At 32.4% G+C, this 14,962-nt stretch overlaps 2 protein-coding genes and 1 long non-coding RNA gene across 3 annotated transcripts; all 3 read right to left on the bottom strand.

The window, feature by feature from the left end:
* Window positions 1–2,221: 2,221 nt before the first annotated feature.
* LOC135846702 (uncharacterized) lies at window positions 2,222–4,585 on the bottom strand. The gene is made up of 2 exons (XR_010559008.1): window positions 4,428–4,585; window positions 2,222–4,355 (listed from the first exon to the last, which is right to left on the bottom strand). It is a non-coding gene; the product is annotated as an uncharacterized LOC135846702 (long non-coding RNA).
* A 3,011-nt stretch (window positions 4,586–7,596) lies between these two features.
* Window positions 7,597–9,148, bottom strand: LOC135846701 (uncharacterized). The gene is made up of 4 exons (XM_065365940.1): window positions 8,788–9,148; window positions 8,508–8,705; window positions 8,088–8,186; window positions 7,597–7,988 (listed from the first exon to the last, which is right to left on the bottom strand). The coding sequence occupies exons 1-4, from the start codon at window positions 8,996–8,998 to the stop codon at window positions 7,654–7,656; spliced, it is 843 nt and encodes a 280-aa protein (XP_065222012.1). The 5' UTR covers window positions 8,999–9,148; the 3' UTR covers window positions 7,597–7,653.
* Window positions 9,149–10,298: 1,150 nt separating this feature from the next.
* Window positions 10,299–12,130, bottom strand: LOC135846700 (uncharacterized). Its single transcript, XM_065365939.1, has one exon. It carries the CDS (start codon window positions 12,021–12,023, stop codon window positions 10,380–10,382), a length of 1,644 nt encoding a protein of 547 aa, XP_065222011.1. The 5' UTR covers window positions 12,024–12,130; the 3' UTR covers window positions 10,299–10,379.
* Between the last annotated feature and the right edge of the window lie 2,832 nt (window positions 12,131–14,962).

The raw sequence follows: 14,962 nt of genomic DNA, 5'->3' as shown, positions 1-14,962 counted from the left end.
TGGAAATTTTTTCAAACTTTTAAATGGTAGCTCCCACTTACAGCGTCATTTAGAAATTTGAACTTTCAAATTGAAAGTTCAACTTTCAACTTTTGAAAATTTCAAAATACTTAAAAAGTTCAAAATTCAATGCCCTTTCGAACTGTGAAATCAGTTTTGATCAAAGTATCATAGTGTTGGAGGAATGGGCTGCTGAAGTTGAGTACCTCGAGACAATGTGAAAATAATGGAAGCCTCCTCACCCGCCCCCTGAGGGGGCTGGGACCAAACTGATTGCGGCTTTCTTACTTACTAGGTGGGTAGATATTGTAAACAAAATTTGAGCGAAATCAAAGGACATGACCCAAAAACGTTGGTTGAGTTGACATGGAATGACCCAAATACCACAAGATGCCTCATATCACAAACTAAATTGGCACATTAAAGATACACTTTTTGGTCACTTTCTAAGTGACTCGATTATGTTGCAAACCTACATATCTCTCAACTTAACATAAAAGTGCTTTAAAGAAATGCTTTTAATTGCACTGAAAAAGTACTACTTATGTCTCATTATCAAGAACCAAAATATGCGCATCAAAAACGTCATATATCAATACTATTTACAGTTGTTTGAAATGTGACTAAAAAATGGTGTGCCATGAACTGAGTCGTAATTTTGTTGGAATTATGAGCAATTATCTCGTCACTTCAAATGGCACTTTCAAATGATGTATTATAGACTTTTCAGGTTGTGCAATATAAGGGCTCATAATGATGGTACTTAAATTGAAACTTGCAACGACAAATAATAGGCATGTACACATGATACCACCATAAGATGCCGCATATCATTCACTAAATTGGCACATTATTGATACAGTTTCAAATCACAGCTCAAGTGACTCCATTATGTTACATAACTACATATCTCTCAGTGTAACATAAAAGTGCTTTAAAGAAATGCTTTAAATTGCACTCAAAAAACACCACCCATGTCTCATTATCAAGAACTAAAATATGCGCATTAAAAACGTCATATTTCAGTACTGTATACAGATGGTTTAAATTGTGACTGAAAAATGGCATGCTATGAAGTGAGTCGTAATTTGTTGGAATTATGGGCAATCATATCATCACTACAAATGGCACTTTTAAATGATGGTATTATATACTTTTCACATTGTGCAATATAAGGGCTCATAATGATGGTACATAAATTGAAACTTGCAATGACAAATAATAGGCATGTATTCATGAAACCACCACAAGATGCCGCAAATCTTTTACCAAATTGGCACTTTGATGATACAGTTTCTAGTTACTGTTTAAGTTTCTTGATTACATGACATAACTACATATCTCCCCATGCAACATAAAACTGCTTTGAACACAGGCTTTAAATTGCACTCAAAAAAAAATATCTCTTGAAAATAAAATATCATCATCATATTCGGATTGTATGACCTTAAAATGAAAAATTTGAACATATCAACGTGTGGCACATTGAAAAGCACGTTTTTAAGGTTGTACAATCCGAATTTGATTGTTTTTTTTGTTTTTTTTTTTTTAAGGGATGTGGATGAAGTGCGTATTTTGAGAGAAGAGAAAAATTCATGTGTGTGAGATTGGAGAGATTTGCATCAAAATTATGTATTTTTGAAAACTGAAAAATTTCATAAATAATCCTAGGAGCACCTGCAAGCACCCAAAAATCATGCATTCCTAATTCTACACCTAAACATACTACTGAACCTATGTAAATCAAAAAGTACGCGGGATTAGAGGGTATTTGATTACTTTTATAGAAACATGTAAATCACCATCATTTAAAAAATGGTATCTCTTTGAAAAATTATTTTTGAAAAAAGTAATGTTCATTTCTTCCCTGCTAACGGCTCATCCCCTCACCCCATGAAAAAAATATTATCAAATTCGGATTCTATGACCTCAAAAACATACATATTGATGTATTGCACGTTGATATGCTCAAATTTGTCATTTCTCCCGCTCTTAACATCTCACCTCTCCCCACAAAAAATATTATAAAATTCAGATTCTACTACCTCAAAACATGTGGGTCATTAACTTTTTTTAATATTTATATATACTGGGATAAGATATTGAATTGCGCCCATTGTAGGGGGTCTCCTGGCCCATAGGAATGACATGACACCTGAATGTCCCAAAAAATGACATAGGTATACTTTGAAGAGCAAAGTATTGAAAGAAAATAGACGCATCACAGTAAAAAAACAGTGTAATAAACTCAATGATGCACAGTAAATGTGTAGTTTAGCCTTCAAACTTAGATTAAAATAAAATAAATGCAAACCATAATTAATTACATTACAAAATTTCTCCAAGAGATTGTCAAAAAAGTTTTAAATGACAAATTAAAATAAGAACATTCGCATATTATGTAACACAAATGTGTGTAGGGTGACAACGTCTTCAACAAGTCAAAAAATGCCAACTGTAAATACATAATTGCAATTTATACATAGTTTACAAGTGAAAAAAAAGTGAATTCAACAACGAGTTGTGCATAGCAGGTCAGGTAGCCTTACAACTATCAACATATTTTTTAAAAAGAAATAAAGATGCAAATTTCTTTAATGAGAAAATATTGAATTAAATAAATTTTCGAATTTACCAAAATATAGTGAATTTGTCAACGTATGTAGCTATTATAAATTATCAGAAAATTTTTGAATCATTCTTTCGAACATTTCTTCATGATAAAGTGAAATGCATGAAGATATCGTAGCAATAAACTGTTATCGAAGGTTTTATTAGTACAGTTTCCCTCAGTATTACTCTGACATCAACTACAGTCATCAACTATACCTAAATAAGCGATTCTCATTAATATGAGCGTGCCTTACAACGCAGAAATTTGTAGAAAATTATTCCATAAATTTTCTCAATCGTTCACACGAGTTTGTAAAATATGAATGGGTAATGGTGTTCTGACAAACTACACAGTACCATAAAACACAACTGGCTTTGATATCAAACCCTGTGCACACATCAACAGGTGTCCAACAAATTTTTTTAGAACGTAGTCTCTCTTAACTTGTTGCAAAATGTGATCAAGTTTTATCCACTTCAGTTGAATCAGTTGAAAAATGATCGAGATAAACAGTGCAATCGTTCACACGAGTTTGTAAAATATGACGGTGTTCTGACAAACTACACAGTACCATAAATCACAACTGGCTTTCATATCAAACCCTGTGCACACATCAACTGGTGTCCAGCAAATTTTTTGAGAACAAAGTCTCTCTTAACTTGTTGCAAAATGTGATCAAGTTTTATCCACTTCAGTTGAATCAGTTGATCATTAACCAGAAAAAAATGAACCTTTTTGTTTGAGTATGTACCATTCTCATTTCCCTTTATGTAAGGCTACCTTGGCCACTAATTACCAGACTATAGTTGCATCATACTTGATCTTAAATGATAAGAGTATTTTAATGAAAAGAGATGATAAAGAATTATTGTTTCTTGAAAAAAATTGAGAGGGGTTTTGCGATAAGGGCCCTTGTGGTGATATTTCGTTTTTTTTTCAGGAGAGAAAAAACATCGAATTGCTTCGATTTTTTTTTTTTTTTTTTTATTTTTGGGTGCAGTGTTGTCCTGCGCATAGGTTGGATGGGAAATTTTGAAGAAATTCGTTCATCATCGCCTGATATCAGTGATTTAGAAAAGAGACCTTGTGGTGAACAGCCAAATTTACACAACGTTACAGACTACTCCGCAAAAAAATACTGAGAAATTCGGATTAGCCATGAAATTTTACATAGGTAACAACAATAAAATGATTTTTCCATCGACCTTTTTTTAAAAAAAAAAAATCAAAAACAAACAAAAACTATGTTTTTTGATTTCCCAAAAATGTGAGTTTTTGAGTATTCATGTTAAAGTAATTTTTAAAACGAGAAGTTGATGAGATAGGCGAAATCTGATTACACCATTCGATTTCTCGTGAAAAAGTAAGTTGGAATCGTCAATAAAAAAAAACATCGAATCACCACAAGGACCCATATCGCGAAACGCCTCTCAATTATTAAATTTTGAATTTAACTAAACAGTTCTAGAATAAGATCTAAAAAATCTGTAATTATAAAAATCTAAAAATACACGAAACGATAAATCTAAATTATAATTTTAAACAACTTGAAGATTTGAGACCTCCGAGCCATCTTAACCGTAAAAATTTTGAATTACGGTCCTATATACCTTCGATTTTTGGACTTACGCATCTTCGTTATTCTTCTCTTTACAATTATCATGCGTATACCGTAACCACTTCGAAATTCTGGCAGGTATGTCCGCCGCTTCGTTTTTACCATGTTTTTCACTCAAAACTTCTGCAAAAAACAAATGAAAATGAAGAATTATTTACCTGTCATGTAAATTTAATATTGTTCAGGTGTACTCACTTTCAATAACTTTGTAAATACTGGATTTACAAAATGTTAATTTGTTGTTTTGACCGGTAAAGTTTATTTTGTTGCGAACGATGCCTGGGGTCAGGACCGCCTTCATTATGACTGGTACTGTTTCCTTCAGGCTTTTCCCTCCGAAATCCGTCAGATAAGTTTTCTAAAAAAAAAAAAAAAAATTATAACACACATATTTTATAAACGTAATTTTCTGCCCAGGAAAAAACGAAGAAACAGATTAATTTGAGATTTAAAAAACCCTTTCACTCGATGAAATGAACTCATCAAAAAAAAATAATTAAAATTTGAAAAGATTCACAAAATAAACTAGTTTTTATTTTTTTGTTGCGAGTGTAATTTCTATCAACTTTTTCATAAAATACGTCAGAAAGAGGCCAAAATAAGGCAACTGAATAAAGGAGTCCCGATAAGGCCACTTTTTGGGCCCTGCACAGTTACCTTATCGACTCGATCACTCATAAAATGTTGTAAAAAATGTCCCAAATACGAATCCCCATTTTTGGGCTCCAGGGGGGTTCCCAAAGTTGTGAATAAAAAAAGAATTTTAGGAACCACTGAGTATCATTTTCAAAAACTTTTTCAGCGTAAAATATCTGTTTGAACCCAATAAACGTTATGCGAGGTGATTTTTCTATTCTCAACCCTCGAGGGCAGCAATTGGGGGGTTTTGATTTTTGGAAAATTTTGGAACCACCATTTTGGACCTACCCCTCTAAGCCCCGCTAAAAAGCTGCTTACAGTTTATTAGTATCTGAAAGACCTCCATCATACCAAATTTTGAGCTCAATAAAATTTTGCGCTGGTACTCAAAAATCCAATTTTCTGATTTTTCGTAATTTCGATGTTTTGGGAATCCCTGGAAAATTAGAAACCTGTAATTTGCGCCAAACGTAACGTTTTGAAGTATATATTCAATAATCTAGATGAAAAAGATGAATAAAACTCCCTGTATATTCGTAATTTTGAACCCTTTTCAACTTTTTCAACAGACACGCAAAAATAGGGGTTAAATGGGTCAACTTCACCAATCAAAAGTTTTTTTCATGTTTTAAATAAAAAAATCATATTTTTTTGCAAACTTGAAATTATTTTAAATCGACTTTACGACATAGTGTCATCGCAATTTTTTAATATGTTGTTCAGCTAGCATGAAAATGTTGTCCATAATATATTTTTTTCAGAGTTTTTGAGAGTCGGAACGATACAAAAACTACATTTTGAAACTTTTTGAGCTAATTTTTGTACGAAAAAAAGTGACAACACAGATTTTTATGATACTATCAAAAAACTTTTCAAACCCCCTAACTATAGGAAAAACTTCCATTTTGGTAGCTGAAAAAGTAACCAGAAAAAAAACATCAAAATTCAAAAAAAAATCCTCAATTTCGCGAATAAAATACATCAAAACCTGGAAAAAATTGACACAAGTTTCAATAAAAAAAAAAAAAAAAAAAAAAAAAATGCAAACCAAAATTATTGAAATTGAGAGAAAACTAAAACGCGAAAAAAAAACAAGAAAGCTCCCCAAAAAATTCGAAATAAAAACATCAAGTCTTGAAATCCAAACCAAAACAAAACTCAAAAAAAAAAACTGTAAAAAAATTCCACAAAAATGTATGTAAGCTGAAGAAAATTACTGAAATTTGGCGCAAAATTAGGAGGAAATTTCATAAAAGTCACGAAAATTCAAGAAAAAAGGTTTCGCCGAAATTAAGAACAAAAATTTAGTCAGAAAAACGAACCCATAAAATTCAAAATAAAATTATGGAAGGGATGAAAATGGAAAACTTTCGAAAATTCAGTTCAGGAAAAATCAATGAGAAATCAGGACATGGAACTCGCGAAAATTAAATTAAAAGTATGAATATCTACAGAAAAAACCACAAACATTTTGAGAAAAATCATCAAAAAATTTCGAGTAAAACTCAAGACGACTCAAAAGAAAAAAATAATTCGTACTTGAAAAAAAAATTGTTCAGAGAGAGAGAGGAAATCCTGAGGACCTTTCTCATAACTGAGAGGGAAAGAGAAAGAAGACAGGGATCGACGAATAAAAGATATCAAGACTCCGAAAAAAAATCCACCACAAAAGATGAAAATGAAAAAACAAACTCATCAAATCATGAAGAAGCTTCCCTCCCTCCCTAAAAAAATTATCAAAATTCAAAGGAAATCATAACTTTTGGAAGAAAAAAATTCACAATTCCACAAGCTAGTTTTTTTAAAGCACTATGACCAGATAAAAAACTGCTAAGAAAACAGTCCAAATTAAGGCAAAAAAATAACCGTAATTTAAAGCAAAAATAAAATCGTGAAAATTCGAAGTTAAAAATTCCATCAAAACTGGAGAAATCTTTGCAAAAATTTGAACACAAAAAAAAATGAAAATTGCGGGAAAATCATTGAAAAACCAAAAAAAAAGAATTCTTAAAAATTCAAAAGAAAAAATTGTTATAAAGAAATTACGAGAATTTGAGGTGATAAAATTCAGCAACAATTCAAGCGAAAAAAAAACATCAAAATTATTCAAAACAAAATCATTAAAAAAACCGCTACAACTCAAGATGTAAAAATCGATCAAAACAGAACCAAATCCAGTTAAAACTATCGAGAAATTCAAAAATAATGAGCAATACTTTGTTAAAATTAGAAAAACCCCAAACAAATTCTAAAGAAAAACCATCAAATCAGGAAAAATGAAATTCGTAACAATTTTAATTTTTTCTTCTTCAAAAATTCTAGTTATAATTTTGGGGGGAAAAAGGAAATTTGTAAAAAAAAATAAAAAAACTAGAAAAAAATAACTTTTAGTAACCAACATTTTTAGAAAGTAACCAAAAGTTACTAATATGTAGCCTATGTAGTAATTTCAGAGTGTCAGTAAAAATGGATTTTTTATTTTTTTCAAAAAAATTGAAATTTACTGAATTTCTTGGGAAATTTGTTGTGTCTATTACAAAAAAATAACCATTCACTTCGAAAAGTACAATTTTTGACATTTTTAATGACTGAAAATGAGCGATTTTCAAAAAAATAAAATAAAATTAACGAAATATAAAATTTCTTCGAGGCATTCGGGTAAATTCAATCGGTAGAACACCGGCATTTGATGTACTTTGGATGCGGGATCAAGTCCCATTCACGTCCGAGCAATAATAGAAAAAATGTTGGTCATTGAGAACTTCACTAATTCGAATTTCATTTATACACAATTCCTATGTGAGCCTTTATGCAGCATAAATTCAAAATTTATAAATATTCTAACTAAACAAAAAAAAAAGTACTCGAGTAAAAATTCAGTAGGTATCTTAGTATGAATTACCATCGATTCAAAATAATCGACATCCTTCAGTTTTTCTTCCATTTGCATAAAATCATCCATGCATTCAAGTGGAAAGCTATCGAAGTCCATATGTCTTTTAGAAGAACGGGCCAAATCGATGACGAGGTTTTTAATTTCTTTTATATCATCTTGTTGACTTCTATTAGATTTCTCAATTAAGAAAAGCCGATTTTTGATATCGATGATATCTTCTTCTAAACAGACGGAAAGCGAAATTCATATTATTAAAAAATAAAACTTCGAATACAGGTACGATGTATAGGTACGTGAAGTTTCTGGATTTTAAAACTCACCCAAGTATTTCATTCGTTTTGGTTTCACCACAAATCGTTTCACGCGTTTTCTTTTATTTTCAGGAGTGGGATGAGTCGTATCATCACTTTTGTCCGTGTCTGAAACAAAATTACAGATTAAAGTAAAAATTGACATTACTTTTCAAATTTTTTGAATGTTTTCGCGAAAAATATATATGCGGGGACGTTAAGTAGAGTGCTGGAAAGAACTATACATATAATTTTGCTATTGCACTTTATACATAAATTATACTTTTTCTGTGAGTCATTTTTTTCAATTTAAAAAAAAATTGAACATTTTTTAGTGTAGAAATTTTTACATGCTGTTTTTTCTTTGATAGTAAAAATAATTTTTCGCGGCTCCAAATTTTTTTTCACGGATATAGGTAAATGTTTGAACTTTAAAATTTGTATTTTTACCTGATGTTATGTCGCTGCTTTCGTCGTCATATTTATCGGATTTTTCGTCATCTTTATGGGATTTTTCCTTATCTTTATCGGATTTTTCCTTATCTTTATCGGATTTTTCATGAACTTCGTCCCTACGGGGTGCAATTAATGAAGCCGAACTGGATTGGAGAAGCTGTTCTTCGAGCGGCTTGCATTTATCATAATCGTCTATTAATTAGACAATAAGATTTAAAATTTCCATCAAAGTATACCTTCTTACCTAAATTTTATACCTGATTTTTCAACTTACCCAAGACATGATGAATATTTTCAACCGAATACACAGGCCATTTTGTATTAGGTTCTTTTCCAGATGAAATCCTTTTTACTGTAGCGTGTTTCGGAGGTGGGTAATAAAACTTCTTTTCACCTTCGATGAACCAACATGTTGGAACCGTACATATCTCCACGATTCCGCTGTCAACGTTTTTTGTTGATACAATTTTAAATGATGCCGCCATGCTCAAAAAATATGTACCTTCTAAAATCAATCAAAACAAAACAAATAAAAATTAAAAACCCTCGTATTTCTACTTATTGGATTTTTTCCATGCTCGTAGGTATAATTATTCTGTAACTATCGGTCGTTTCAGAGACGATTAAGAAAGCTAGCTTATGAAGATCAACGTGAAATTAACTATACTGCTCAAACGAAGTTGGAGCAAATGTTATTAAAAAAAATATATTATAGCAAAACCAGCAAATTCTTTAAAAAACCTAAGAAATTCATAACTTTTGTACATACTTTTTGTAAATACCAGATTTTCATACTCAAAATCATTTTTTTTTTTTGAGAGAGAGAGAGAAAGAGAGAGGCAACTCTAATTATGTATTTAAGGGGTATATTTTTTCTAAAATCAGTACCTCCCACGTAGACGAAATGTTTTTTCGCGCTAGAAGGATTTGTACAAAATTTTTGACTCGTAAAAATTTTTCACATTGAACTTGGTACAGTCTTATTTTTAAGAAATATTGATTTCCATTAAAAGAAATTGACAAATTCCTGAATATCAACTTTTGACTTGAAAAAAAAATAACCAACTTTCCAAAATTACGCTAATGGAATATCAAATTTTTCTGCACAGTGAGATCCGGTGAGAATATAGAAATGGGATGAATTTACTTGAATTTTCAACAAAAAAAAATCAAAAATGCAAACAGTTTCGAAAAAAAAAATTAAAAATTGAGCATTTTGGGAATTTTTTTTCAAATTTTCAAATCGTCACAATTGGAGAAAGTACTGATTTCACCATCTCATCGTGAAAGGCTCTTTGAGAAAAAATTTTCTAAAATGAACAATTTCTGATTTTATTTTGAGAATGTTCGTATTTCGGGGAAACCAAACTTGAAATTTCAAAAATTCCAGGAAAAAAACTTGGAAATGAGTTGACTGATTTAATATACCTACCTACTGAACATTAAGAAATATTGAATTTTTCGTCGCAGAGATCCAGTGAGACTCATTTCTATTCATTTTTCACGAACTAATTTTTAGAAATTTTTCAAAAATTATGTAGGTAACTAAAATCTAATTGCTCCCTTCAAACAAAGTCAAATTTATTCGTAAAAAGTTTTCAAATTTAAGAAAAAAAATTCTTAAAAATGAACATTTTGAAATTTTTTTCAAAAATGTTTGCATTTTAGATTTTTTTGTTGAAAATTTAAGTAAGTTCATCCCCTTCATACACTACCGTTACTCGATCTATACCTAAACTTGAGACAATTGACGAAATGAAATCGACTGAGTACCTATAAAACCACAAATGTTGAATATGAAATTAATAGAAAAATTTTGGTGTTACACATAAAAACTAAACATAAAAACTAAAACTTCGGCATAGTTTACTCCGGGGCTGCAAAACGACAGATATGTGATATCGGAATTGTGGCAAATGTTTCTTCATCATCGGTAAGTGGCATTGCAAAGAGTTTACTTTTTATACAATTCAATGGGAACAACATCGGTTTCCGTTCGTTGAAGTGCGCCATTTCCACTTTGAAATAATTCTTCAGGAAACGTTCCTTTTTCTCAAATTTACCCAGCACTAGAAAGACGTCGTTACTTTTTAAGGATTTAATAATTTCTAAAACAACGCAGATATCATCATTCCGGGAAATCACGAACGAATTTCTCATTTCTCGTTTCTGAAAAATCGGATTTTTTGGTTTTGTCTTAATCGTAAATTCCTTCGTTTTTAATTTTTCGTACAATTCATAATGGCTTAAATCCGAATCACTAATAAATAATTTTGCGAATCGATCCACTGAATGCCTTTTGAAAAATTCGATGTCTTCATTTCGAGTTAGATTTACAGCCGCCAACCTTTGATCTTTATACTTTAAAACAACTTGCTGCAACGGTAAGTTTCCCTGCTTTACAAATCCTTTTACCTTCTGTAAAAAACTTTCAAACTGAAAACAACAAAAGTTGTCCGCGGGACCGTATCGTAACACGTCTTCTGGTAAATGCGTTAAAGAATGAAAATTGTGACTGATCAGATCACCACCATAAATTTTTTCAAACTCCTTCAAAAATTTTGAGATCATCTTCTGTGCTTCAACTGCATTTGTTTCGACATTTTCACAACCTAACAACAAACGACCTATTTTGTGAAACTTTAAAAAATTTTGATACATCTTCCATCGTAAGGTATCATGTGGAAAAAATATCTGACTCAAAACAATCGGACCCGTGTAAATTAAAAATTGTCTGAATTCGGTGGCTTTCCAGAACGCGAATTCGTCAATGTTTCGACAACGTCTCTGGAATTCGACAGGAGTAAACGGTTTGATTCTCAATAATACGGTATTCGCAGTTTTTATGTCATCGCTCGTCATTTTAACTTTACTTGAACCTTTATTTACAGCAGTTTTTGGCAGTCCGTTTACCCAGTAATCTAACACTTTTTTTGTTATTCCCAATGACATCAGATGCATGTAATCGAAGGGGAATCCGAGTATTACATCAAAATCGATAATATTGGCGATAGGTGAAAGTGTTTCTTCGTTGTTTCTCTTTCTATGATGATCCGGATCTACTACATTTAAAAAATCGGCAGCTGTTCTATTCACCGGTGTTTCTTCCTTTGGATTTTTTCTAAACGATGTTTGATTTCCAATTCGCTCGCCTCGAATCGAACAACGATGACAACTACTGTACCCTGTATGACCTTTAATATCCAGTATAAACGCCTTCGCTGGCGCATCGCAGATAAAATTTTGAACACGTACCTCAAATTTTCTATCATCAATAACAATGCCATTATTAATTAATCCATTAACTTCGTCAACAAAGTCGGTGAGAAATTCGTCGCTGGTAACTGATTCCGTACCTTCCCCTTCCCAATACGCTGCCACCATGATCACTTCATTACGCAGATCGCCGTCGACCTGCATCAATATTGGCCACAAACTTTTCTTAGAACTGCCAAACAACGGTAGCCCATCAACGTTTATTTTTAGCTTGATGATTCCGTCGTTTGGCATTTTGTAACAATTTTTAAAATTTAATAACCCACTCGCGACGCCAAAATAATAATATTGCCCCCCATTCGAAAAAGTTTCTATCCCGAGTTTAGTTCGTTGGCGTACCATTATTGTTCAGTAAGTAATCGGCATATCTTGAGGTTTAAAAAAATGTAATATGTCGTCTGTAGCAGATCGTGTCAAGTTGTGTTTCAAAATTATTCGCCGAAACTCGTTTAATCTTTCGTTGTCAGTGGTCATCGGCGTTGAATCAGAGAAACTATTGTTACCATCAATCACTGAAGATGTTGCATTGTTATAAATTGGAACCGTATCGGTTTCGTTCTTACTGTTTGACGTAGTGTGAGTACACGTTGTGCTAACTGAAGAGATACCCGGAGAGGTTGTTGCATTATTCAAGATTACATTCGTAGTACAAGTTGTGTTCACTGAAGAGATAGTCGGAGAGGTTGTTGCAGTATTTAAGATTACAACATCATTCGAAGTATGCGACGTAGTGTGAGTACACGTTGTGCTAACTGAAGAGATACCCGGAGAGGTTGTTGCATTATTCAAGATTACATTCGTAGTACAAGTTGAATTCACTGAAGAGATAGTCGGAGAGGTTGTTGCAGTATCATGATGTATGGCACATAATAGAGCATATAAATTTCGTTTTTCATGGAGCACTTATGTCACTTGAATGAAATGCTATTCAAGTTACTTGAAATGACAACAGAAAAGTGCCATAGCTGATGGCACATAATAGAGCATATAAATTTCGTTTTTCATGCAACATTTTTGTCACCTGGAAAGAACACAATTTATGTGACATGAAATCAGGCTAGAAATGTGCCATAGCTGATGGCACATAATAGAGCATATAAATTTCGTTTTTCATGCAACATTTATGTCACTTGGGAGGGATAAAATTTATGTAACATGAAATTGTACTTAGAAAGTGCCATGGCATATGTCACATAATACAGCCTATAAATTTCGTTTTTCATGTGCCATTTATGAAATTTTAACATGATGCAGAAATGTATAATAGATATGCCAATGAAAAAGGCCTCTGCTCATGTTACATTAATGTTGCATGATAAACGAAATTTATATGCTCTATTATGTGACATGTGGCATGGCACATTTATGGCAAATGCGTGGCACCGTCGGGTTTATGAACAAAATATTGGGTTAGATTTGCATTCACTTTTACTCAAACATGGTTTCCTTAAAAAACTTGTGGAGGCGAGGGTTCAATATTCTCTTCTGAAGATTTTTTTTCTAGTGCATGTTATTCATTTATTTATTTGTCAAAATTCCAACATTCAAAAACCTGTTGGAGGCTCCAGAACTACTGAAAATGGTATGAAACTATTTCCAATTGATTTGAATTGTCAGAAATGAATTTACACACGAAATTTCAACTTTCTAACATAACATGGTAAAATTTTAATTTTTTTCATTTTTTAAATTATTTTTTTTTAGATGAAAAAAAAAGCAGAACCAATTTTCTAGGTTAAAATTCAAGAATATAAAACGCAATGATAACAATTTTTCAATTAAAAGAAATATAATTACTTACTTGAAAAAAAATCAGCTTGAAAAAAAATTTCACCTAGGTACAGGCGGGATTCGAACCTTGCAGCCAGTAGCTTATGGTCAGTGTTGCAGTCAGCACCAGGATATGTATGACAGTTCTTCACTATGTTCTTAAATCTTCCTTTTACAAGTATGTAGTCTATCTGGTTTCTGGCTCGATCTCCAGGACTGACCCATGTGTATAATCTTCTTGCATGTTGTTTGAACCAGGTATTGCATATTATTAGATCGTGTCTTTCTGCGAACTCTACGAGCATTTCTCCTCTTTCATTCTGCTCTCCAAGTGCGTGCTTCCCTGCCACTTGGCTACCATGATCATGGCTGCAAGTGGTTTGCGCACAAATGGGGGAAAACATAACTCGTTTGCGCACAAAATTAGAACTCGTTTGCGCACAGGAAACTTAGGGGCATATAGGGACAATACGACTCGTTTGCGCACATATTTTCCCTCTCACGTTCACAGGCTTAGGACTGTCAGCTTTAGGCGACCCACATTCCGACTTCCGCAACTTTGATCTTCAAGAACTTTTGAACGGTAGAAGGCAGAACTTTCGATAAAAAACCATTTTAAAAAGCCAAAAAGGATAAAATAACAAACGTTTTACTGTATTAACATACCTATGTGTTTGTTGAAAATTTTGAGTAATTCTAATTCAAAGTTCAATACTTACCATCCGCGGTTGGTTTTTGCCTTGTTTTCGCAGCTTCAAACTTCTAGAACTTTTGAAGGGTTGCATGTAGAGCTTTCGATAAACACCCACTTTAAAGGGGATGAAATTACGAACATTTTGCAATATTAAAATACCTGTGTGTTCACCGAAGATTTCGAGTATTTTTAGTTTAAAGTTGGCATATGTAGTATGAAAAAATTGGGTAATAGAAGTATTCATAAAATCGTCAATTTTTCGCGAAATGACAAAAATTTAACATCAATCGATAGTTAATATTATCATGTGCTGAGATGTAGGTAAAGTACCTATCTATCACAGAACCCACTCTATGAATTTTCACATTACAGCACTGCTTTGCTATATCAATGTAGTGACTAGTGACCCATTCGATGAATCTAAAAAGCTAGGAACTATGTACAATAATTGTATACATGTGCGCAAACGAGTTGTGGTCACTACAGCTATCCTGTGCGCAAACCACCTCTACCTGCTGCGGTTATTTTCCCCCATTTGTGCGCAAACGAGTTACGGCCATGATCATTCCCAACTTTGGCATTGAAGTCTCCCATCAAAAACACAACATCATTGTTTTTTGAGCAGTTCATTACTTCTTCTAGGTCATTGTAGAAGTTATTGATTTCTGCTGTACTGCTTTCTGCTGTTGGCGCATAAACTTGAATTATC

This window comes from Planococcus citri, chromosome 5, assembly GCF_950023065.1.
Source record: "Planococcus citri chromosome 5, ihPlaCitr1.1, whole genome shotgun sequence".
Classification (NCBI taxonomy): domain Eukaryota; kingdom Metazoa; phylum Arthropoda; class Insecta; order Hemiptera; family Pseudococcidae; genus Planococcus; species Planococcus citri.
The sequence above is the reverse complement of the archived record's forward strand: the minus strand, read 5'-3'. Positions and strand labels throughout refer to the sequence as shown.

What these genes read in the sequence shown, in the direction of transcription:
- LOC135846700 (XM_065365939.1), bottom strand. Translation starts at nt 12,023, where the DNA reads ATGCCAAACGACGGAATCATCAAGCTAAAAATAAACGTTGATGGGCTA.
- LOC135846701 (XM_065365940.1), bottom strand. Translation starts at nt 8,998, where the DNA reads ATGGCGGCATCATTTAAAATTGTATCAACAAAAAACGTTGACAGCGGA. An exon ending in AAATATTCATCATGTCTTGG is followed by an intron (nt 8,706 to 8,787) that starts GTAAGTTGAAAA and finishes TCTAATTAATAG; the next exon opens with ACGATTATGATAAATGCAAG. An exon ending in AAAACGAATGAAATACTTGG is followed by an intron (nt 7,989 to 8,087) that starts GTGAGTTTTAAA and finishes CCGTCTGTTTAG; the next exon opens with AAGAAGATATCATCGATATC.